The sequence below is a fragment of the Perca flavescens genome, chromosome 19 (genome assembly GCF_004354835.1).
Source record: "Perca flavescens isolate YP-PL-M2 chromosome 19, PFLA_1.0, whole genome shotgun sequence".
Classification (NCBI taxonomy): domain Eukaryota; kingdom Metazoa; phylum Chordata; class Actinopteri; order Perciformes; family Percidae; genus Perca; species Perca flavescens.
In genome coordinates, this window is record NC_041349.1 from 12,869,391 (window position 1) to 12,895,167 (window position 25,777).

Here is a 25,777-nt window from a genome sequence, read left to right on the forward strand (position 1 = left end):
TAAGTGGAAGCAGTATCAAGTGGAAGAATGGGACTATAAACCTAGGCTTACAGGCATGAGGCATTACATTTTGAACAAAGTAGATTATATTAATATCAAAAGCTTAATTGACCTTTGGAACGAATCACAAATATGGAGCTTTGATTTCAAAAAAGGTACTCCTGTTATACAGTATTTAGGTTTACATTTTATTGTTATTTGAACAGCTGAGCATTTAATCATGAACCAGGTGAAGAAACCGGTTTATTATTTATTTGATTTTGCAACTGTCTCTATGAAACTACTTGTGACATGTCATATTTGATTTTGGCTTTGACTGAACATTTGCTCTCACTTTGCGGAAAAAAATATCGGGATATATATCGTATATCGATATTCAGCCAAAATATATTGGGATATGACTTTTGGTCCATATCGCCCAGCCCTACGTTGAAGCATTAGGTGAGAAAAGTTAACCATTAAAAGTGAATTAGTCTATATTGAAGACGTTTCATTTATGGAATTGTTCCGGTGCCACCGGAGGTTCCGTCGGATGTCTCTCATTTTCGGCCAGATGTCCCTCACCTTCCGCTTTCTTTGTGTTGGGATTCTAAACTCAAACTCAAATTTGGGAAAAATCCTTTTTTTGAGTAAAATTCTTATCACACACTTGACTGCCATTTTAATTCCAGAGATTGCCTCCCTACATGCACGTTTCACCAAAACAAGTTCCTTCCCGAGGTTATTTTGCAGAGGCACCATATCTACGTCCAGCGCTTAGCACCACCCAAGACGATTGTGATTGGTTTAAAGAAATGCCAATAAACCAGAGCACTTTTTTCTCCTATCTCGGCATGTTGTGTGGACTAGCCAGACCCTCATTTGCAATGCTGTAGGTCTGGCAATGTGAGACTTACAGTGAATTAAAAACAACTGAATGAATTACTTACTTCAACTAAAAATATATTTTGCTATTAGGAGGAAAAAAGGACATTTTGAGAGATATATATACTATATATTAGGCCTATGTATTGTCACTTTTCCTATGTATACTTCACTTACTTACAACCTGTTTACATCTCTATATATACAGTATATATTTATTACTTCTCATTATGCATATACATTCACTGCATTCTTGTTGACATTCAGTTCTGCAATTACTGTACAGTCTACCACAAATATATATTTTATTTTACATTTATATGTTATATTTTATCTAACTTTGATTGGGGATTAGTATCGAAAATCAACACTTTGGCAATAATTCTTTATTCACTTTGCTTCTGTTGTCAGAATCAAGGGCCATTAATGGTAAAATTACACATTTATTTATTTCCAGTTATTTATTTTCTGTTGGCGTATTATTTTGAAATACAAGACCGGAAGTCGTGCATGCTACTCTGTGCATTTTGACGGCACTATGCAGAAGGCTCTCCCGGAAGCAAAATTACGAATCCCACTATGGCCACGCCAAGACCCGCCCTACGAAGCAGCTCGATTGGTCGATCGAGTGGTTAAGGTTAGGGTTAGGGGATTGGTCAGGGGATAGGACCTGTACATGTAAGCATGGACGCCTGGCCAATAGTAGTGTGTGAACGCTATTGAAGGGCGGGTCTTGGCGTGGACATAGTGGGATTCGTAATATCGCCTCCCGGAACTCCGCAGCCGCATCGGCTCTAATTTCAATATCGGGGTTCGGTCCAACATGGCGGCTTACGGATGGAAATACTGATGACAGTCCGAAAGATCGCCTCGATTTGTACGATGGTAAGGAGCTGATATTCGGCTTTAACGTTGGTATTTTTGCGCTGCGCCTCTATCCGGTGCCCGGGCTAGTAAGCCTGGACAGCTAAAGATAGCTGCTCTGTTAGCCTGTTTGCTAACATTACAGAGCAACATGATAATAACACACAGGGTTTCCAGAAAGTTGTAGCCTTTTAACAGTTAGCTCTCCAGCTCCGGAGATAGTCGTGTTTAGTTTTAAAACAGGGTGTTATTAAGCACAAACCAAGCTTGTTTGGCAGTTTATTACCCGGGTTGTAACGTTAGTTTGTTTATGCGAGAAGGGCGAAAACTAGCTAGCTTGTATGCTGCATTCAAGTGGTGTCGACATAATCGGAAAGATTATTCCCCGATTGGGAACATTCTCGTGAAGTCCCCCTTAATTCGGAACAACAATTCGGAAAGTCGGCAAAATTTTTGCCACACGACTTTCTGAGTTGACGTTATATTACGTAGTAACACGGCGGACGAAAAATAAATGTTAGGTTAATAATAAGAAACCTTTTATGAATTCACGTATTGCATATACATTTTTGCTCACGTGTAATTCGTAATATGATATTAGGTTGTAACCGTTAGTTGCTGTCCATGTAGGGTGACCTAGATTAGTTAGAACCGTTATTTATTAGAATGAACCCTGATAACATGTCAGGTAAAGCAATATTTTATGGAATGTAACGTTACTGGTGCAGCAACAAGTCTGGGACAAAACCACTAGTATACAGCTTCAAACTGGAAATAATACTGGAACCAGATATCAACATGTTGTTAAAACACTCTGAGCAATGAAATACATCACATCTTCTTTGTAGCATCCAAGTTTTTCCCACATTACGACTTAAAGCTCATGAACACACTGAAGTCTGAAGAACGACTTCCCAACTTGGAAATAATAGACAAGTCGAAGTGTCATGTGTTGTGATTGTGCTTCTTTTTTTCTTCCCTCTAAGCCTAAGAGGTCTTAAACGTTTTTTAGGCTAAGCTCTTAGCTGAAAAGAGACAGAGCAGATACCCCCTAAAACATATATTGCATACAATTGAGTTTGATATTAAAAACTGGGCCTACAATAACGTGTGGGCTGCTCAAAGCATTTACACATACCGTTTTAATGGTGCATACGATACCAAGCTTTTAAAGTAAAATTGTTGGCATGTTCATATATGTATACATTGTGTTTTATTGTTTAAATGTGGCACAGTGAGTCATTAAGCTTAACTGTATCTGTGGATGGCTACCTTGCCTACAGGCCAGTAAGCTTTTCATTAATGTTGTGTACATTAACTAAAAAAGGATTTATCTTTACTTATAATATGGTGGATTCGTGTTAATGTATATCTTCTTTGTATTTAGTTCGGCATATTTAATGCTTTCATTAGTCTTCTGCTCCTAAATGGCTTTTTAGAAGGTTTTAATAATAGGATACTCTGTATTGATCAGTGTCAGAGGTTAGGATCAGCCTTGTTCAAAGACACCATCAGCTGGTAGATCCTATAAACACAGGAGCTTTAGCACGCATTCCCCAGTTATAGGACCAGCTTGTCACTTCTGACTGTAGCTTATCCTGTTTCTACCTGCTGCACCTTTCAGAGCTGACAGACAGTTAGGCAGATGCAACAGAAGAGTCTGCTGCGGTCTTTTTAGTGTGTGTGTTTGTGTGTGTTTTTAAAGACCGCACACGAGGCCATGCAACCCTTTTAAGTGTGAAGGCCAGCACCATTGTGTGGCAAATTACCAGCACCTACTAGACCAATACTAACCAGGCTAAATATTAGCTATGGCTGGCAGGTTTGTTCAGTCTGTTTGCCACTTTGGCAGTCTACCAGTTGCTGCCCAGAAGGTATTTGCTTTTCAGAAAATCAATGTTTCTGTTGAACCTGTGAAAGTCAATAATAGGGCTGCAAAATCCAGAGCTGGGCAGTTGCATCTCAGTTCCCATACTGTAGCAGCACTTTGGGGAACAATGTTGATGTTTTTAAAGAAGGAAAAATTAGTTTACAGGCAATAGAGTTGTTATTGTTTAATTCACTCAGTGTATGACGGTATAGTCATATCAGTTGACTGTAATTCTGCATTAAAGACAAATTGAAGATAATTGGCTATAGTGTATCTCAATATCACAGTAACCAGAATCCCAGCTGATGTATAGTCTCATAGGCCTGTATTTCCCAGCTCTGAGAGACCTGACCACTTATATCCCAACTTTAACTTCCAAGTTTGGGGAATATATAGTATTGGAATAGCAGATTATTTAACATTTTGATTGGGGCTAAAAATTGAACCTCCAATACTTCTTTTGGTTACCAACTGAAATGGGTCTCTAGCACAAAGTATCAAAGACTGCCAGGTCCTGAAAGCTGGCTGAGAATGACTAGTCTAGTGTAATGATTCTTTGATAAGAGAGTTCTTTTATTAAAATCCGAATTTTGCCAGTTTGTGAGCGTTTTTCCATCCATCCATCCATCCATCCATCTTCGTCCGCTTATCCGGTGTCGGGTCGCGGGGGGAGCAGCTCCAGCAGGGGACCCCAAACTTCCCTTTCCCGAGCAACATTAACCAGCTCCGACTGGGGGATCCCGAGGCGTTCCCAGGCCAGGTTGGAGATATAATCCCTCCACCTAGTCCTGGGTCTTCCCCGAGGCCTCCTCCCAGCTGGACGTGCCTGGAACACCTCCCTAGGGAGGCGCCCAGGGGGCATCCTTACCAGATGCCTGAACCACCTCAACTGGCTCCTTTCGACGCAAAGGAGCAGCGGCTCTACTCCGAGCTCCTCACGGATGACTGAGCTTCTCACCCTATCTCTAAGGGAGACGCCATCCACCCTCCTGAGGAAACCCATTTCGGCCGCTTGTACCCTGGATCTCGTTCTTTCGGTCATGACCCAGCTTTCATGACCATAGGTGAGGGTAGGAACGAAAACTGACCGGTAGATCGAGAGCTTTGCCTTCTGGCTCAGCTCTCTTTTTCGTCTAAACGGTGCGATAGATTGAATGTAATACCGCACCCGCTGCGCCCGATTCTCCGACCAATCTCCCGCTCCATTGTCCCCTCACTCGCGAACACAACCCCAAGGTACTTGAACTCCTTCACTTGGGGTAAGGACTCATTCCCTACCTGGAGAAGGCATTCCATCGGTTTCCTGCTGAGAACCATGGCCTCAGATTTAGAGGTGCTGATCCTCATCCCAACCGCTTCACACTCGGTTGCGAACCGATCCAGTGAGTGCTGAAGGTCACAGGCCGATGATGCCATCAGGACCACATCCTCTGCAAAGAGCAGCGATGAGATCCCCAGCCCACCAAACTGCAACCCCTCCCACCCCCAACTCGCCTCGATATCCTGTCCATAAATATTACAAACAGGATTGGTGACAAAGCGCAGCCCTGGCGGAGGCCAACCCTCACCTGAAACGAGTCCGACTTACTGCCGAGAACCCAGACACAGCTCTCACTTTGGTCGTACAGAGATTGGATGGCCCTGAGTAGAGACCCCCTCACCCCATACTCCCGCAGCACCTCCCACAGTATCTCCCGGGGGACCCGGTCATACGCCTTCTCCAAATCCACAAAACACATGTAGACCGGTTGGGCATACTCCCAGGCTCCCTCCAGGATCCTTGCGAGAGTAAAGAGCTGGTCCGTTGTTCCAGGACCAGGACGGAATCCGAATTGTTCCTCCTCAACCCGAGGTTCGACTATCGGCCGAACCCTCCTTTCCAGCACCTTGGAGTAGACTTTACCAGGGAGGCTGAGAAGTGTGATACCCCTATAATTGGCACACACCCTCTGGTCCCCCTTTTTAAAAAGGGGAACCACCACCCCAGTCTGCCACTCCTTTGGCACCGTCCCAGACTTCCACGCAATGTTGAAGAGGCGTGTCAACCAGGACAGCCCCTCCACACCCAGAGCCTTGAGCTTTTCTGGACGGATCTCATCAATCCCCGGGGCTTTGCCACTGTGGAGTTGTTTGACTACATCAGTGACTTCCGCCTGGGAAATCAACGACAATCCCCCGTCATCCTCCAGCTCTGCCTCTAACATAGAGGGCGTATTAGTCGGATTCAGGAGTTCCTCAAAGTGCTCCTTCCACCGCCCTATTACCTCCTCAGTTGAGGTCAACAGTGTCCCATCCTTACTGTACACAGCTTGGATGGTTCCCCGCTTCCCCCTCCTGAGGTGGCGAACAGTTTTCCAGAAGCACTTTGGTGCCGACCGAAAGTCCTTCTCTATGTCTTCTCCAAACTTCTCCCACACCCGCTGCTTTGCCTCTTTCACGGCAGAGGCTGCAGCCCTTCGGGCCCTTCGGTACCCTGCAACTGCCTCCGGAGTCCTCCGGGATAACATATCCCGGAAAGACTCCTTCTTCAGTCGGACGGCTTCCCTGACCACCGGTGTCCACCACGGTGTTCGTGGGTTACCGCCCCTTGAGGCACCTAAGACCCTAAGACCACAACTCCTCGCCGCAGCTTCAGCAATGGAAACTTTGAACATTGTCCACTCGTGTTCAATGCCCCCAGCCTCCACAGGGATGCACGAAAAGCTCCGCTGGAGGTGTGAGTTGAAAGTCTGTCGGACAGGGGCCTCCTCCAGACGTTCCCAATTTACCCGCACTACACGTTTGGGCTTACCAGGTCTGTCCAGAGTCTTCCCCCACCCCCTGACCCAACTCACCACCAGATGGTGATCGGTTGACAGCGTTTTTCCCTTTAGCTCATTTCCTGTGTATAGCCGAAATTTTAAACTTGACAACTTTGGCTTCGTATCTTAAATTTTAAAGGATTTTGTAGAAGCTCTTTTTTTTTTTTTTTAGATATCTCAAAGTAAGATATTGGCACCAAAACTTGTATCAGCACGAGTGAAATCATTTCTAAAATGTGACTACTTCCAGTATTTATTGGTATTGATTACTTATTCTCTGATGATGACACATTACAAGTTTAAAATCATAATTTTACCGCCAAAACAGTCAGACCACTATGTCCAGTTAGTGCTAAGGGACTTCTCGTCCATGTTGCCTTAAAAATGAAGACTGAACGTTTGTTCTTTACCTAAGGAACAGTAATTGACACAACAGTCTCCCCACAACACAAGGTCCATTTAGTAGCTGTTCAGGAGCCTTTGATTTTCATAATTTTGCTGATTTTTGGCACCCTTGTACATGCGTACTTATTTATTTAAATTAAAACAAGGTTCCAGACAAAAAACGTTTTTTTCTTCAAAGCAGAAAATAAGGTTGACGAGATGCTGACGTAAGACAGCAAACTATTTTTCATCAGAACATCTTCCTGACTGATATCACGATTAATAACTATGATCACAGTGTCTAACAACGCAGTCATTTAGCTCTGCTGTCTGTCTAGTTTTCACTGATGCTGGTACCTTTTTTAAGAAGTTTTTAAAGCTGTCCTGCACAACCAGCAGTTGGCTTTCATTTCCATCAATTCAGGAAACGGAGTCATTTCAAACCTGAAAACATAAATGAATTCAAACGTGTGTTTACAGCACATATTAGTAAGTAAGTAAGTAAGTAAGTTTATTTGATTAGGACAGTGCACATTAATCAACATTTCTGTAAATGCGCCAGTGTTAGCCAGTTGGCTAATTTTCAGCTGTAGTCCTAGTATGCGGGAGAAAGCAATCATTCTCCTGTTTTCCAGGCCGAAATTTGCCTTCCTCTCCGTTTGCATTTCCAACGTCGGGTGCTCTGGCTTTGTTTACAACATTGCGATGTTTGGACGTTGTGTTGTACCTTCAGCCACGCCTTCATTTGCTCTCCCGTTGTTGACTTTGCATTGACTGCATTGTGATGATGAGTAACAATTGAGTGGCTCCACCTATGTAGTCACTCACCCCTGAAGGAAAAGCTGTATCATGGTTAATATCATCACCATCATCATCGTCCCCCTCCTCTGTCTGTCTCTCTCTCTCTCTCTCTCTCTCTCTCTCTCTCTCTCTCTCCTGCCTTCATATAGCATTTGATTTCTAGGAGCTCAGACCAGATAACATCCAGAGGCAAAAGGTTTTTTGATGAATCATAGACTTGTTTCAAGAAAGAGTTTTAAACCAAGTCATACAGTGAAAGTCATGTTTTTGAGAATGATTCATAAATCTGCTGTTTAACCTGTAATTTATAAAGTCATTTCAGTCTTCACAACACAGACATGGGTTTCATTAAAAAACAAACTGCTATATTGTCTTGGCCTGAAAATCCCCTAAATGTGTGTGCATGTGTGATTTCAGTGTCTTAAACAGTGTGGGAACTTTAAATTTAATAAACAGTTTTTTGTGTGTTCTTTCTTTCTTTTCTTTATAATCAGATCTTTCTCTGAGTGTTAGTGTAACCTCACGGTTTATATCATTTGTGCACACATTTTATTTTGACATTTTCAATGTTTGAGTCCCCCCCAACTTGTTTACAACCACATGTTTTGTCTTTTTTTACCCATTGAATATCATTTTACAATCTCAAAATCTTATTAAACTTCATTTTATAAGTTTTTCTGATCTTTAAAATAAAAAAAAAACATCTTATCTGGTTGTTCATTGAAAGTTTCTATGTAAAATGCAAACTTTCAAATTGTTACCTTGAAGTAAGTTGGCTTGTTAAGGCAGATGTAAAATAAATACAAATGCACACTTATCCACAAATAAAGGTCTATTCATTGTTATTGTTATACCAACTGATGTATGAGTGCACTCATACTATTAAATGGCCTCTCAGCTTGTTGTTGATGTTTTTTTAGTTTACAGCTGAGTCATGGAAGGAAAATTTGGAGCAAAATATCAGGAAGTGGGCTATAATAACAAATGCACCATCTGAATGTCAAAACAGACGGTATATCTTGCCTAATTTGACTCCTTTTACAATAACATTTTATGGCCTGACATCGATCAACAGATACTGTTATGTTTGCTCCCACATGTGACATAACTCAACTATAATACTGGATTCATGTGTTGTCTTGTAACATAATGAAATGTGAAGTTATGAAAAGCCAAACGACAAGTATTACGATTTTATTGGAGAAATGAAGTAGGAAGCACAGCTGCAACAAACAGATGGTCAACAGTCCAGCAGAGCAGAGAGAAAGTAGGGCAGGAAAACCGAAAACAATGAGGAAACAAAAGGGCAAAGGAGGGATTCTGATGGATAATTTTACGTAAAATAAAAATTTATTTTACTGTACTGTGACACTCATTGTACATGCACATCTTTGTTTTTAACCACAAAGGATATCCATTAAATGTTTCTCTTTTTCTTCTTCAGGGCGCCAATGCCTCTGCCTTGGAAAAGGAGATTGGACCGGAACAGTTTCCCGTTAATGAACACTACTTTGGATTGGTCAACGTAAGTGTCAGTCAAGAGCATGCATTACTGCCCCCCTCAGATGGTATAAAATGTAATATTGCTAAAACAAGTACAACAACATATCTCTTGCCCCAACATATTTCTGTGTAGCCTACGTAAGTGGCCTGAAGTTTATACTTGTGCGTCGATCTCTTTAAGAGAATAGCAGGGTGTGTGTGCGCACGGAGTGTGTGGTAGAGCGAGTGAGAAACTGACGGTGACATGTTTCCGCCGGATGCATGTATTTTCCCATTTCCTTCCGATTTCTTTGTGTTGGAATTTTAAATTTGGTGGATTTATGAGGACTAGGGTTAACTGCTCCTCAGATTTCTGCAGGGTAAATTGAGACATCTAGCTGGACTATCTGTCCAATCTGAGTTTTCTCTAGCAAGCATTTTGCAGCGCCTCTGTGCAGAGTATAGCACCGCCCTTGACGATTCTGATTGGTTTAAAGAAATGCCATTTAAACCAGAGCACGTTTTCCTCCCATCCCCGAATGCTAGGTGGAGTAGCCAGACTCTCCGGGTCTGGCAAAGCAAGACAAGGGGGAATGCAACGCTACCAATCCACGCCCGAGCGACGTGCGTCATGTAGTTACATTTTTTAGAGCGGTGTCCGCACCTCCACTTACCTACGTACGCACCAACGCCGTTGATTTAACGCGGAAGCATAAATCAACCGTTAGTCCTGTATCTTTCTTTGTCTCTGTGTCTCTCATTCTGTCTCTGTTTCTTTTTTCTAGTTTGGCAACACCTGCTACTGTAACTCAGTGCTGCAGGCTCTGTATTTCTGTCGACCGTTCAGGGAGAAGGTGTTGGCGTACAAGGTAAGTGATGAGGGAGACACCATAGCTGTATCGGCCAGCAGTGTTTCTGTCCTCATATTTGCACAGAGTACTAAAGACTCCTACTAAAAGAATGCACTTAAATACCCCCGAAAATAATAAAGTATCGGTCCGAATATAAGATTTTCTTGTTAATATGTTTGCAAAACGGGATGGCGTGTTATACTCAAGGACTAGATATTTAAATATTCAGCAGAGGAATGGAGCGAGGCCCAGTCCCTGCACCACAGAGTGAACTTGCATTATAATAATAATAATAATAATAATAATAATAATAAAGAAAACGGGTTTATTACAACTTGGGTTTTTATGTTCCTAGCAAAAATATGAAAACAATGGGACAGTCGTAGCTCAGTCTAGAAAAACCTGGCTTGGGAACCGGAGGGTTGTCAGTTCAAGTCCCCGCATGGACAGTATACTTTCTTTTTCAAAAAGCAGTCAGAAAATCAGACCATGGGGAACAAGTGTCAAGTGTTCGGCCAGATTATATAAACCACTTTAAATTGAGGTGCAACTAAAAGTGTGTGTCATTGAACAGGAAAACTGTGTGTGCACTACTAGTACTACTACTGCTAAGTATTATATGTCAAATTAGGAATCCCAACTTTACCGTACACCTTTGTGTTCTCTTCCAAATAACTTTGACCAATTTAGGGGGTTTGTTATCATCTTGTCCCCTGACTGTTGTCCCAAAACACCTTTTTTTTAATGAGAGAGAGAGAGAGAGAGAGAGAGAGAGAGAATCATTTCAGTACAGGCAAGAAAACCAACAAAAACTAAATCAGAGAGAAAGATAACTGTCTGGGGGTTGTTGAACTCTCCGTGGAGTGACAGATGTGTCCCTTTTTTTGTTTTTCCAGGTGCAGCCGCGTCGTAAGGAGTCGCTCCTCACCTGTCTATCCGACTTGTTCAACAGCATTGCCACACAGAAGAAGAAAGTCGGAGTCATCCCTCCCAAGAAATTCATCTCACGACTGAGAAAAGAAAATGGTAGGTATCGTTCCGGGAGAACATAGTACTGTAAAGAAGGAGGGAGGGAACTTCCCCTGTGCTTAAACCACTAGAAATGTTCAGATTGTTGATTTTCATCGAAGTGGAGGGTTTGACTTCACAGCTGTTGCTTCTGTCACAAACCTAAACGCATGACTTCCTGTTATTTTTCCCAGGAAAACATCCAATCCAACACCAGGTGTTTGTAGAGATGTCAAATCTGAAATGTTCTTTCATCAGTGAAGTTAGCTGATTGGCAAGGGAGAAAGGGATGAGGAAGAGAGCGCGGAAAAGGAGAGAAGAGGGGGGGGGGAGGAGAGAGGCGAGGGGGTATGTCAGCTGAGACGTTAATCTCACAGCTGAGGAAATAAAATTGTCAGCCATATCCTGGAGCGGAAAGCAAATGATAAAGAAGAGATTTTAATTGGTTCCAGATCTCCTCGCCAACACATGCTGATCATTCATTTTCTCCTCTCGCTTTCTTCATCACTTCTTCCTTCCCTGTCCATCTCTGTTTCTCTTTATGTATATCCTTCTCTGTATTCCTCTTACTACTTCTCTATGACTCTATGTATTTTTATTTCTCCACATATTTCTGTCTTTCTCCATCCGTCCCTCTCAGAGCTGTTTGACAACTACATGCAGCAGGACGCCCACGAATTCCTCAACTACCTCCTCAACACCATCGCGGACCTGCTGCAGGAGGAGAAGAGCCAGGAGCGACAGCAGAATGGAAAACTGGTTCAGAATGGAGGAGGAGGGACAGGAGGAGGAGGAAGTGAGGGAGGAGAAGGGGAAGGAGGAAAGGAGACACAACAGACTTGGGTCCATGAGATTTTCCAGGGAACACTGACCAACGAGACTCGCTGCCTCAACTGTGAAGCTGTAAGTGGGAAAAAATAAGTCCTTTTTCTGTGCAAACTCTGGCGCAGTTTGTAAAGATTTAAGTTATGATTTATTTACCTTGATCTTTTCAAAACACAAAATACATTCGGCATGAAATAATAAGATAAATGTGTTTTTCTAATCCAGTTTTGTTTTGATACGGCCATACAAACGGTAACTTATGAAGATTCCTGGTTTCCTTTTTTTGGGCACTGTGGAACCAAGTGAACTAAATCCAAAAAGATGATAAATACTTGTCCCTGTTTCACGGGACTACAAAATGATCTGTAGTGGTGACATTGCACAGTATATCATTAAACAACTCCCTAAGCCAGACTCAATATTTACTGACATTGTGATATTGTTAAGGGCTGCTAAAGGCAGGGAAGAAAAGACTCCCACCGTTGGGTTTAAAATACTTAAACATTAGCTTTGGAAATGTTTAAAGAGAAGGGAAATACATTTAACACATTTGTTGGATGTCAAGGACACATAATGTTTTCCATGTTTACCTGGTGGGCCTCCATCTGTTCAAAATGCTGCATTGCAAAAGCGTTTTTCACGTCTTCGCTTGCACTGCAGGTGAGCAGTAAAGACGAGGACTTCCTGGATCTGTCGGTGGATGTGGAGCAGAACACCTCCATCACTCACTGTCTCAGGTAACACGGTGCTCATCCATGGAAAGGGAAATGAGTCTTTTATGCTCACCTGATATGGAAAGCCATGGAGAAAAGCTTGAATTTGATATCATGACACTTAAGTTTCTTAAACGTTGTTGGTTGGTGTTGGTAAATGTGTGTCTCTTTACAGGGGCTTCAGCAACACCGAGACGTTATGTAGTGAATACAAATACTACTGTGAGCAGTGTCGCAGCAAACAGGAAGCCCAGAAAAGGTGGGTGACAATTTGTTGGCTCCCTTAAAGCTTTAGTGCGTAACTTTTTGATATTAATAAACGTACGTTACAGTCAAACCTTTGCCAAATGAGTTGTTATTAATACCTGACAATGGACACCTCGTCGGGCATTTAGCCTTACTTGCACGGCAGCAGTACAACCGCTGGCCGTTGCTCCTTTTGTCTTCAGTTTCTTATGAAATGTGGCTGCTAAATTATCACACTAACCAGATAAAACAACAACGTGTCTGTCCTGTATTTAATTTTTTTTTATATACACACCATCCACTGTTTTTGGGCGCTTGCTAAGTGCACTTGCTAAGTGCACTAAGTCCCATCCATTAGCTCGAAAGAGCCATGCTGTCAACAGCAACTGCACCTCGCATTAACACTGAGCAGAATGCTGTGAGAGCGCGAGCCAAAGGTTCCGCCAACTTCGGAGGAAGCGTCTAAAAACATACTTGTTCCTGATAGGTCTGGAACAATAATGGTATCAACATGGAAAGCTTTTAGCCCTCCTTTAAGTTCTTCTAGATGTCCCCTCGCTGTCTGTCTTTGTGTTATTCCCTAGTAGTATGTGTTTCCACTGACCTTTTTCCAAGCCATGTGCTTTATTTTGTAATATTTTTTTTCTTTTTCTTCTTCTTAGTAATTTGAAACTTCTTTACAGCAAAAAGTTGAGGGTATGGTTCAGTTCAGAGATGATTTCAGTTTCATCGTCTCTTTCTCTCTGTCAGGATGAGGGTAAAGAAGCTGCCGATGATCCTGGCCCTCCATCTAAAGCGCTTTAAATACATGGACCAGCTGCACCGCTACACCAAACTGTCCTATCGCGTTGTCTTCCCCCTGGAGCTGCGCCTCTTCAACACGTCCGGGGACGCCACCAACCCCGACCGCATGTACGACCTGGTGGCTGTCGTCGTACACTGTGGCAGGTACGTTCCTCTTTTCTCTTCTTTAAATCCTTCCTCCTATTGCAAACCTGCAGGGTCTGTGGTGGTTTATATCGGTTGTTTGTCAAAACAAAATTCACCACAAATCAATTAGATTTTTGAAATTGGTTCGTAGTCTGATCAGCACCAAAAAAGAAAAAAAGTCATTAACTTCCTAATGCAAGGAAATAAATCAACTCTTTGGCTTTAGTGAAGTTGCCATTGTCATTTGACTAAAACATTAAAGCTATAGTGCGTAGTTTCTGTCTCCCCCATAAGGAATTCAAAGTAATGACAACAAAACTGTCGGCGCGTCCACATGATACAAGCCCAACCGTCCTCCACGCAGCTGCTAGTAGCCAAGGAGGACACGGAGGATTAAAGAAAAACATGGACTCTTCAGAAGAGGTCATTATCTTGACTCGAGTTTCTGCGCGCCGGACCACACCGTTTTCTATAAATAGCATTACTGAGAAATACAGAGAGAGTTGTGTGGAACTGATAGTCTTAATTAACTTTGTATCAATGTGTCTTACTTGTTGTTGTTCCTCTCTGCAGTGGGCCAAACCGCGGACACTACATCACCATTGTCAAGAGCCACGGCTTCTGGCTGCTGTTTGATGACGACATCGTAGAGGTGAGCGAGAGGTTTTTTCATTCTCAGTTTCCTTTTTCTTTACCACAACAAATTTTTTTTGTTCCACTTTACAAAGATGAACTGCTTTCAGGTCTAAACTTCATCATTTAACACTGTGTTACCCAATTTAAAATCAAGGAACACCAAAGCTTAAAATCCCATCTTATCTGAACCAGACAGGAATTTCAAATAACCGTCTGTAGCAGTTCCACTGCTGTAGACCTCTGTTCACAGATAACAACAAACACACAGGGAGGAATATTTGCCACAACACTTTATTTGAGGATCGCATCAGCAATGAATTGTCCCACAATCCGTCTGGAGCTCCCTCGCTCCCACTTGGCCCGAGGCTCTCGGTCGCGAGGGCAAAACTTGCGCTGTCCAGCTCACCACACGTCTCCTCTCTCACGGTCGGCCATCAAAAGCTTGCTCCGGCTCACTACTGCTTTAAAGGGAGAACATGATCAGACAACTCGCTGCAGCTGTAGCAATCAGTCCCTCCCGACCTGCTCACCTGAGCCACCACCTCCTCCCCACACCCCCTCCACACCACCACACCGTCCTTCCAGGCTCAGTGTAGATCCTGGCACTTCAAATGTTGTCTGGATTTCCTTTGAAAGGCCAACCTAGATACCTTAACCTTTGCTGAATAATGAGGAGTTAGAAAAGGGGTTTAGGGCGGCCGGATTGCTCAGTTGGTAGAGCGGGCGCCCATATATGGAGGTTTACTCCTCGACGCAGCGGGCCCGGTTTCGACTCCGACCTACGGCCCTTTGCTGCATGTCATTCCCCCCCCTCTCTCTCTCTCTCTCCTTTCATTTCTTCAGCTGTCAATAAAGGGGTTTAGCAATCAGGATAGGATTATAGAAATAGAATGGTAGATGAAAAATTTGTAAAGGAGACATGTAAGAAGATAACTGGGTAGAAAACAGAAAGAAGTGCATACCTGCTTCAGATTAAAGTACAGGATTAGCCCAAAGCCTTGTGGACAAGATCTGGAATGAGAAACATGGTCGGCTGCTTTGTCTTCTTTCTTTCTACTACTTCTACTACCACTTCAAAATATATGGCTATTTTAACTTTATAAAAAGCAACTGACAAGTTCAGTCTTTCACTCCAAAAAAGATTTACATGGATGGTTGTCGTGATCTGCCGATCCTCTGCAGCTTCTGCTCTAAAAGCATCTGCTTTCCTCTCTGATGTGGTGACTGGAGAAAACATGGCAGCCTACATTAAAAACAACACAGTCTGACATACTTCTAGCATCTGTGATAACCGTGATAACTGTTTTCAGCTCCCCTCTTGGCACGCTGTAACAACAGCAGCATAGTGACATTGAAGATAATGTGATGATGGATCAATCCAAGTAGGGGAATGTACCAGCAACTGCAACCCTGCAACAAATTTTAAAGTACATGAAATCAGACGTATAGCGTTACTAGTATGTAGCGTTGGCCAAAAGCATGATGTAGCTCTCAAGTCATTGGCAGTCGACCACTTGAGTGCACGGCCAAAGCCTCGGCATGCTGCTGTGTTTCAGCTGGGGCCAAGTAACCTTTCAGTTTGTTATTTTTCTTACACCAAAAAGAACGGTATGCCACACCATCAAGCTATCAGCGGTTAACTGACTGTGCAGTCATGATGGTTAAACGTTCCAGGGTTTGTGAAGTATAATCTGTATTAGAAACAAATGTACAAACAGTTGCAGTGTTTTAAAAAAAAAAATTTAAAAAATCCCCGGCCATTGCATGAGGGAAAACGCAATGTAATAAAGTAGATTCTTTACAAAGGAACCAATGAAGTTTTATTTTACAGGTCTGTGATTTACAGTTATTTTCCTAATAATTCCCTAGAAAGTTTCTTGGAAAGAACTACATAATTTGGTACTAATTACAGGGCAATGAAGAATTTCTTGGAAAGAACGCTTCATTTATTTTTTCATTTAGTAAATATCCATTATTTTTCACTATTGGAAACTTTATTCTCCATCTAATTTGTATTCATGCCTATAGATACATTTTACATTTTAGCATGTTCAGCCGACTAAAACTCTCTCTGTGCTAATACTGAACTTGATACAATGAATTTGAAGTATAACAAAACATTCTCCTCCTATATTATGTATTCCAAAATGACGTAGTCCTTTCTAGTAAACATCCTAGGAAATTATTCTGAATTAACGGACCTGTAAAATAAAGCTTGTCCAATAATCTTTTAGTAGATAACCACAGCATTAATGAAAACCTCAATTGACATGTCTACCAAAGCGATTTCCTTCAGTTACATTCTAAAGAAATTAATAGTTGTCTTAAGACTTTTGTAATATTCATATTTTATCTTAAAATATAAATTTATTCATTTTAGATTTTACTTTTGGTTATCACCAAAATACTCATACTGCCTCCAAAAGGACCATACCAGTGATTTTGCAAATTTCAGCTCTCAATCATTTATTTTTTTTTTACATGTTTTTAGAGTTTGAATGTATTTTTCCTAGTATTCCAGGCAGCTATCGATTTCCATTTATTTTCTCATGGGATGAAAAATCAATCAGCAGACTCCTGAAACGTAATTGATAACGTTTGCATTCATTTTTTTGTCAATGTTACTATGTTATCATTGCGGAGTAAAACAATTTAAGTGCTTATTGATTTGTATTACATGACAATGATATTGTAACTGACAGAAATCACTGCATGCTTGGTGTGTAGGCTGTGATGGAGTCCGCATCTCAAGCATGTTTCAGTAGTCTGCTAATCTAGCAATTTATGGAAAACAATGGCTGCCTGGAACGGCAGGCAAAAAAGCATTCAAATGTCTAAAGCCTAGTTCAGACCAAAGATTCGCGACGGGACGAGTTGAAGCTTGTGACGTCTTTCAACGCGTCGGTCTGCAGCGTTTTAAAACCTGCCAGTTCGCACCAATGCGACGAGACGGTGTATCATCTCCATAACTTCCGTTCTAATTTCCGACTTTTAGGCTTTTTTGTAGCTGGATGTATCATTTGTTTTGCCTAAATATGAATGTGGATAACGCTGGTGATTTTGAGACGCTTGCTACAGTTGGTATTTCTAGTGCTGAATCGGCGAAAACACGTTTTATTTCTCTGATTCACGGCTTTGTTCTAACTCCGCTGGCCGCTCCTTCTCTTCAGTCACTCTTTCGGTCGCTTGACCATATAATGTTAGCATGCTTTCGGGCGGTCGTTGAGGCTCCGTCTAAAACATTTTGTTTGTCCTTTCTGATCCACGTATGGCTCCAGTTCAGCGATGGTTCTAGTTTCACCCAATTAAAAGGATTTATTTTACTTTTAATCTCCCCGGCAGTGGAAGAAGTCACCTTGCTGTTTGAATACAGAGGAAACTGCTCAGTCACAGTCATCGAGGACTGACGTTTTAAAGGAACATGCCGACTTATTGGGAATTTAGCTTATTCACCGTAACCCCCAGAGTTAGACAAGTCCATACATACCCTTCTCATCTCTGTGCGTGCTGTAATGCTGTCTGACGGCTCCAGCGGCATCAGCCCAGCACAGAACATGCAGGTGAATGGTTCCAGCAATCCTACTGCTCCGAATAAGTGACAAAATAACGCCAACATGTTCCTATTTACATGTTGTGATTTATAGAGTCACAGCGTGTACAAAAAACAACGTAACATGAGACACAGCCGTCTTCTAACTGTAAACAAACCGGGAACTATATTCTCAGGCGGAAGAATATAGTACTTAGGCGGAGTAATATGCTCGCAGCAAGCCTGTCTGAGAATATAGTTCCCGGTTTGTTTACTGTTAGAAGATGGCTGTGTCTCTTGTTACGTTGTTTTTTGTACATGCTGTGACTATATAAATCACAACATGTAAATAGGAACATGTTCGCGTTATTTTGTCACTTTTGTCACAATTCGGAGCAGTAGGCTAGTTGGAACCAGTTACCTGCAGGATCTGTGCTAGGCTAAGCTAATGCTGGAACCGTCAGGCAGCGTTACAGCACGCACGGAGATGAGAAGGGTATGTATTGACTTGTCTTACTCTGGGGGTTACGGTGAATAAGCTTGATTCCCAATAAGTCGGCGTGTTCCTTTAAAGCTGATCCTCATCACCAGTGTATTTTTCCATTATGATGGGAAGGAGGCCCGCTCGAACATGTGGTCCAGAAATTGACCGAGTTCTGGAAGATTCCACTGAGTTTGCAGAGCAGAAACGCAAACTAATCATTTTTTTATGGTTTGTGGAGATTTTCTCTCCCTCTCCGTCTCACTGCCTTGTGTTCTAGCTTTTGTTCACTTTCTTTCTTGTCTTTTTAACTCCCTATAAGTTGTATCTGTTTCTATTTGGGTCTTTCCACTTGAAACTGAAGCTGCCTGACTTCTCTTAAGCTGTCCACTTCTCTTTCACCACCAATCCAAAAGTATATTATTTGCAATTAGTTTTTTCAGCACCATTCTCCCTCTCTCTTTTTGGACAAAGCTGCTACACCAAATAAGAAACAGTCAGGGCTGTAACATGCCTTTCTGATGGGTTAAGCTAAGTGAAGCGTGACTGGGGACAACTTTATTGTCAGACCAACGCATCTCATCTTGTGGCCTTCATCGCAGTCATCCTTTACGTCATTTAAGAATAGGGTTGGGCATCGTTTTTGATTTTAACAATTCTGATTCCAATTCTTCCTTTTGATTACGGTTCTTATTGATTCTCGATTCCAATTCTTGAGGGGTGGAGTCGAAATGGGTCACATGCTTATTTCACAGATAAGATTTAACATTGATCAAATGGTGATTTACAGTTTTACCTGGCTTTTTCTGCCTCACTTTAGAGTGCCACTTACTGTGCTCTTTGGCTGCAACGCAACAAGCCCCCGGATGCTACGGAAACCAAAACTTGCGCGTGGTAAATTTGTAACCAATGATTGAATTCAAAACCAAATTTTCCAAACGATTCCAATAAAGAAACGATTCCATTGGAATCGTAATTTTTGAAAAGATTCCAATTTGGAACTGTTTCCAATCCTATTAAAGAATAAATTGTTTGTCCTAAGAACAAAGGAGGCCAAATTAACAAGGAAATTGGTAGAGAGTGTTCTCACCGGTCTAAAGGCCATTAGTCATAGTCATTAGTCTATAAAATGTCAGAAACCAGTAAAAAGTGCACATCTTACCATCTCAGAAACGGAGGGGATGTTTTCAAAGTTCTTGTTTTCTCCTACAAAGCAAAAAATATTAAATTTACAGTGGTATAAAAAAGAGAAAAATACCACATCCTCACAAAATTGAGAAGCTATAGCCAATAAGTGTTTGCCATTTTTACTGGATAAGTAACTTTAATTCGTATCTGATTATCAAAATAATTGTGGAATATTGGTCCGACAAAGTTGTTCTTGTTTTTCCTTTTTTTTTTTTCTTGTAGAAAATCGACGCCCAGGCGATCGAGGAGTTCTACGGTCTGACATCGGACATTTCCAAGAACTCTGAATCAGGATACATCCTGTTCTACCAGTCCAGAGACTGAACCAGACAGCGGTAAATCCCCCACAGACTGTCACCCAACAGAGGGGAAGGCTCTTATGGCTGCCACCGGCTCCGCCCAGTAGGCTCACATAAGCGTCCAGGCTTTATATCCTGCAGGGGGAGCTTTGCACTGGAGCGCCACTCGGATCGGTTAAGACGTGCAGGTCGCATGCCAGCCTCCTGGATTACAACCGTTCAAACTCCTCTGAGCCCACACTGCAAAAAGCACTTTAAAACAAACCAACAAGATGGCTCAATCTGTAACACTCGCTTTGCACTGGGGCAACTGGGAAGACCGAGTAACACCAATCCAAGAGGCTGACATCGCCGTGCCCACAGTGATCCATTTTTGGAGGTAAAAGCCGTTTGAGACTGTTGAGATGATGTAGAGTAACCAAATCAACTGTTTCAGATGAGACACAGGATTGCTATCCTCCTCGTCATGGTAACCACCAGTGTCATCACAGTCTTCTTTAGCCTTTTTTTTTTTTGTGTGTGTAATATACCAATGCTAAATTAGCTTTAGGCTAACACACAGGTACCATGCGTTCACTCCCCAAAAATCCTTTCGCACACGGAGAAAATAATATCTGACCGCCTTGTTAAAAGCCCCACCTGCCAAAACCACTGACACAGCCTTTAGTGATTGAAAGTCTTGAATGTGTACTTGGCGCGCAGCTCGTTGAAGTTGCTAGTTTGCAGTGTTTGTATCATGAAGTGGTGCTAATAACGTATAGTGTTATAGAGCGTGAAATGAAAACCAGCCACCAGAGAGATGTGGAAGAATCCGATAGAGAGGCTCATTAGGTTAGTTTTTTACCAAGAAATTATCTTGAGTATAAAAAAATATGAAATGCTGTCCAAAAATACAATTGCATTAAAAGAGTGGCTCGGTTTCTGTAAATTGCAGTTAAAGTCAGTTTGTCCAATCTAGACATTCTTCAGCAAAAATTGGCAAAAACAATGAGCCTCACAGATCACCAACAATCCTGTTTCAGTTTTTAAAGGCTAGCTAGCAAAGCAGTGCGTGAAAGTGGCTGGTCAAAGTTTTAGTTTTAAAATAACTGGTGTGTCGTGCCATTACGGGTCATGTTTTGTGCCACAGCGGTTAAAAAGATAAACATAAACTAACTTTTTTTTCAAGCGGGCTTTTCGTGGTTATGACAGCAAGCACAGTCTTTCAAAGATCTGTGTTTAACATTTTATGACTTTATAAAATTCCAGAATATGCATATTTGTACCATTATTAAAGGGACACATACAGAGACAAATACTTTTTATTTCCTTTAAGTCAGTTATGACACCCAAACTGTCACACTACGTACAGGTTGAATGTCTGCATTTTTTTTTTTGTTCCTTATTAATGCTTTATTTCCGGAGATGTAACTCTTAACACCTCCATACATATGCCAATGCTGCAGCTGGTTCAGTACACCTCATTATATCAGCCACCAATCACACGCCTGCAAATTCCTACTCTGGCTTAAGCGTTTCTCCTGCAGCTGCAGCTCTGGCAGGCAGTCAGACCTTTTACATAACATGTTTTTCACTCCAGAATCTTAAATTGGAGCTCTCAGTAATGCTGAGTGATGCTAACGGTCTGCTGATGTGGAGCTCGTCCACTGTTTGTTGACGGCATGGCATATTTCATGAAGTACGACGAAAACTGCTGAGACACAGGTCTCGGTGGTTTTAAAATGGATTCCTCTCCTCCATATCTTTTAATCCTCCTGTTGTCCTCTGGTCAAATTTGACCCGTTTTCAGAGTTTCTTCATCAGTAATTTGGGTTTCTTTCAAGCAAATTGCAAAAGAATTACACGGATGGTTTCTATAGTGATGAGTATAATTAATGATCAGTTCCCTGCTTTCATTTAATTGTAATTAATCTCTAGCAAAAAGGGCAATGTTTCCAGATGGTAACAACTTCTGATTTAATGTTGACACATACTATTTTAACAAATACAAATGTGTTACATTCCATCTCTTATCATTGTAAATTCAAACCGCTTTTTCAGTTGTTGGTTAGACAACTGAAAGTCTTTCCTCAGCTCTAGGAATTATCTTTTGGCCCTTTTCTTAAAAAAAGAGTTGTAGGCATGCTGAAATAAGAGTGCTTTCAAATGGGTTTTTTATTTTTTTCTAAGGAAAGGAGAAACGGGAGCCATTTTAAAGCCTTTACTTGTTAACTCGAGCCGACTGATGGGCAACAACCTTTATCACCTCTGTTTTTCTTTAATTTAACACACAAACAAACCAAATGTATTTTTTTTTAGACTTGTTTTTTAAAGTGTTTTACACCGCCAAGCTCGTGAGGCTCCACCCAACTGGGCTGTCCAAGGTTAACAAACAAGCTCACCCTGTCACTCTTTTAACAGAGCTGCAGCAGATGGAAAGAGAACGGAAACATGCCTGTAGCTTTTAAAGATGTTTATATTCTACAGTAGTTGAGTTGCCCGGGCAATGGGTCAACTATTATCTGAATGTTAAATGTACAGTAAAATAAAAATAGGGCTGCTGCTACTGCTTGACCTGTAAAACACCATATTGAGTGGGGCATGTCTCAATAATCTAAAGTTGCTCTCTCTCGTGCTAAAACAAGAAAAGCACTTTTACAACATTCATTTGTAACAAATACTATTATTCTGAAAAAAAATGTATTTCCTTTGGAGTCTTTTATTTTGATAAGCAAAAGTAATGGCGGTCAGGGTAATCTGTTGCCCCGATTTAGTTTGTATCCAAACTCTAAGTCACTCCTATGTTTTAGTTTAGGCAGTTAAAATCTGTTTATCACAACGACAGAAGTGTGCGTTTTAAGTTGTTCAAGAACGTCTCACTTGTTTACTTAGTTTTCAAAACGCCGTAAAGGACTGAAAAGGAAGGGAGCAACTTCAGGTGACACGTCCCAAAACACTTTACACTGGGTTGAGGCTTTGAAGTCAACACTATTTTCTTTTCCTTTCTTTGCTACCCTTAAAGCTATAGTGCGTAGTTTCTGTCTCCCCCATGAGGAATTTTAAGTAATGACATCAATTCTGTCGGTGCATCCACATGACAAAAGCCTTCTGTGAACGCACTTCACCCCCAGCCCTCCACCACGCAGTTGCTAGTAGCCAAGGAGGACAAGGAGGATAAAAAAAACACGAACTCTTCAAAAGAGGTCATTATCTTCACTCGAGTTTCTCCGCGCGAAAGTCGCCGAACGACACCATTTTCTAAACAAAGCCATGCTGAGAAATAGAGTTTTGTCCAGCTGATGGTCTTAATTAGCTTTGTATCAACTCTTTTGGCTTGAATGTAACGGACGTTCATTATTATCAAAAAGTTACGCACTAAAGCTTTAAACTCAACTAATCTTCATGAAAGGAAGATGTTTTGCGTAGTATTAAATCTGTTTTGGGATCAATCCACTTCGTTTCCATCAATTCTACAATTTTTTGAAAGTCAGACAACCTAGTTTACAGGTTATATCCATGCCCCAACAGAAACTGTGGACTCTTATAAGCTACCTTCATGTATTTACCAAGTGATGTGTTCATGTGTTAAGCTTTTTAATGAGTTTTCATTTATTCATCGTATAAATCAACAAAAACAAGCACAAAAGCGCATTATTTGGGGGATCAAAGTCCACAGATTCAGTTTGAAGCAGGTTATATCTGTCTTTTAATGAAATGCGGTTTCATGGAAATCATTGGTCCCCAAAACTGTACGTGTATGTAATCAACAAGACTGGTTGAACATTTTGGCTGAAACAATGCTCTTTTTTTTCATTTAAATATTATAAATATTATTATTATGAATGTCTGTTATCTTCTTTTTCTTAGATGTTTCATTGTTTTTGATATATTTCACTAATTTACTAGTCTACCATTCATGTGTAGGCAGCTCTGGAAAGCCTATTCAAAGATTGTTTGTTTTGGTTCAATTTGGGAGTATGTAACGAGAAATGTTGATGTGTACATAAATACAGATATTATTGGAATATAAATTGCTTGCTTGAAATAATCAGCAGACCTAGATCAAAAAGTGTGGATATTATGTCTCAAAATTCTTTTTATTCTGTTAATAAATCAATATGCCTGGTGCTCAAAAATGAACAACCAACCCATCTGGCATCCCAGGCAGCCTAAATCAAACAGCCCCAAAGTAAATTAGTTCATATTTAATCTGACCGGTCACACTATAGTACACAGAAAAAAACGGACTGATTTCATTAAGATACACTTACTATGAAGAAAACTAAAAGTTCTTCATACAACAAACTGCTGTGGAGAGAGAAACTGACCAAAACTGTCCTGTGTGTCACTGTGTTAAAGGAAAAATCCACTTTAAGTACACAAAAATCAACTGTTGGTTGGTTCTTCTTGTCTCTCAGCCTGTTTTATAGTTTGGTGTTTAGTTTACTTTTTCCTGTGAATAACTAGTCAAATGTTGATGACTTGTTGGCACCTTGAGAAATGTTGTTGATAATCACAATGTTGAAGAGCATTAAAAGATGACTATATTGGCTTCACCAAAAATGTATTTATTTTCAGTTTCAAAAAGTATACTTCAGTAGCAAGCTTTAAATGGATCTTCTATAGAGTTTGAAAATTATTTTTTAGATACATTTTCAATACTGCTTCCATTCCAAAAGTACTGAGTTCCAGTACTGATACCCAATCTTTTTTTTTATAACTTTACTAGAGTCCTGATAAGTCTAACAGCCAATTTTGGCTTATTACAGATGTATTGGTATTGCATATAAGTCCAAGTAATACAGAAATGGCAGTGATATGTTTGAGGTTGTTTAGAAAGTCGTTTCAGACCCACAGAATTTATTTTTCATTAGTAAAATGTTCCAGTCATTACATAATCTTGATCAGAGGCAAGAGAGAGACAAGCAAATATATATTGTCTCTAATATTGATATTAGCCTTAAATATCAAGTATCGGTAAAGCTAAATAACTTACTCAGTTTTTTTTTTTTTTTTTTTATAATTCACAAAAAAGGTGAACATTCTGAGGGGTCTTTGTATTTGTGTACAATAATGAAAGTAACCTAAATGAATTACAGCAAAAGTAAAGTCATGACATTATTTGGTCAAAAAATACAAAAACGACTATTAATCGGACCAAGCATTTGGTGTTGAGCTTCAGTACTTTATGTACTGGATTCAAAAATCACATTACTTGGATACACGGCCCTACTCATGCCACATTAAACTGGTCATCAACATTGTGATTATTCACCTAATCAGAGGCTTGAGGACATTGTTTCAAATCAACAAACAATCATTTGTTGATTTTATTTATGATTTAAAATAGAATGTCATCTGCAGAGAGTGAGAGCTTCTTTCTAGAGCTTATGCTAACATTAACCAAACAAATAACAGGGAGATTGTCATTTGAGAGATTTAATGTATTGGATATGGGAAAGGAGATGAGATGGGGTTGGGGGAAACCGGGAGCTCCAACATTTTCTCACCAAATAACTAATTAAATAAACTGACATCTGCGGGTGGATTTTTCCTTTTAACAGTTTCAGTTCTGTCTTCTGAAATGTTCCTTCAGGCCTTTGGACGTCCACATCGTCCCCTACTTTTCACTCACGAAGAATGTAAATGTTTTGAACCCAGTATGTTGACGGGCGGAAAGTGACTCAATGTGTCATTAACACTGATAATGTACATTGTAACTAACTCATGTGCAAAGAGACAGCAGCCTAACGAACAACAAACCTAATTATTTATATTATTCTAAATAAACTAAGGATTAAAACAGTTCCACGCCTTCAGAAAAGATTCAAACTCCTGGGGCTTCTCAGCTTGCTACTAAGGGATCGGAAGGACAAAGAATTGGATCCTTGTTGTCAAGTGTTTGTGTGGGCTGCTGCCGCTGAAGTTCATTCTGAATACATGTAGATGCAGTGAAGTTTGAGGATGACGGCTGGTTCTATTGGTGTCCAAACTGTTTGAAATAAAACACAAACTGTTTTTTCAGA

General features: G+C 40.9%; 1 protein-coding gene across 1 annotated transcript; it reads left to right on the plus strand.

Annotated features, from left to right (window-relative positions):
* Positions 1–1,607: 1,607 nt before the first annotated feature.
* On the plus strand, positions 1,608–25,777 carry usp12b (ubiquitin specific peptidase 12b). Its single transcript, XM_028564236.1, has 10 exons — positions 1,608–1,749; positions 9,029–9,109; positions 9,852–9,935; positions 10,814–10,943; positions 11,566–11,828; positions 12,411–12,487; positions 12,639–12,722; positions 13,460–13,657; positions 14,213–14,291; positions 19,696–25,777. The coding sequence occupies exons 1-10, from the start codon at positions 1,702–1,704 to the stop codon at positions 19,795–19,797; spliced, it is 1,146 nt and encodes a 381-aa protein (XP_028420037.1). The 5' UTR covers positions 1,608–1,701; the 3' UTR covers positions 19,798–25,777.

Coding starts and splice junctions, on each gene's coding strand:
- usp12b (XM_028564236.1), top strand. CDS start 1,702: ATGGAAATACTGATGACAGTCCGAAAGATCGCCTCGATTTGTACGATG. Junction 9,936..10,813: donor AGAAGGTGTTGGCGTACAAG/GTAAGTGATGAG, acceptor TTGTTTTTCCAG/GTGCAGCCGCGTCGTAAGGA. Junction 13,658..14,212: donor GTCGTCGTACACTGTGGCAG/GTACGTTCCTCT, acceptor TCCTCTCTGCAG/TGGGCCAAACCGCGGACACT.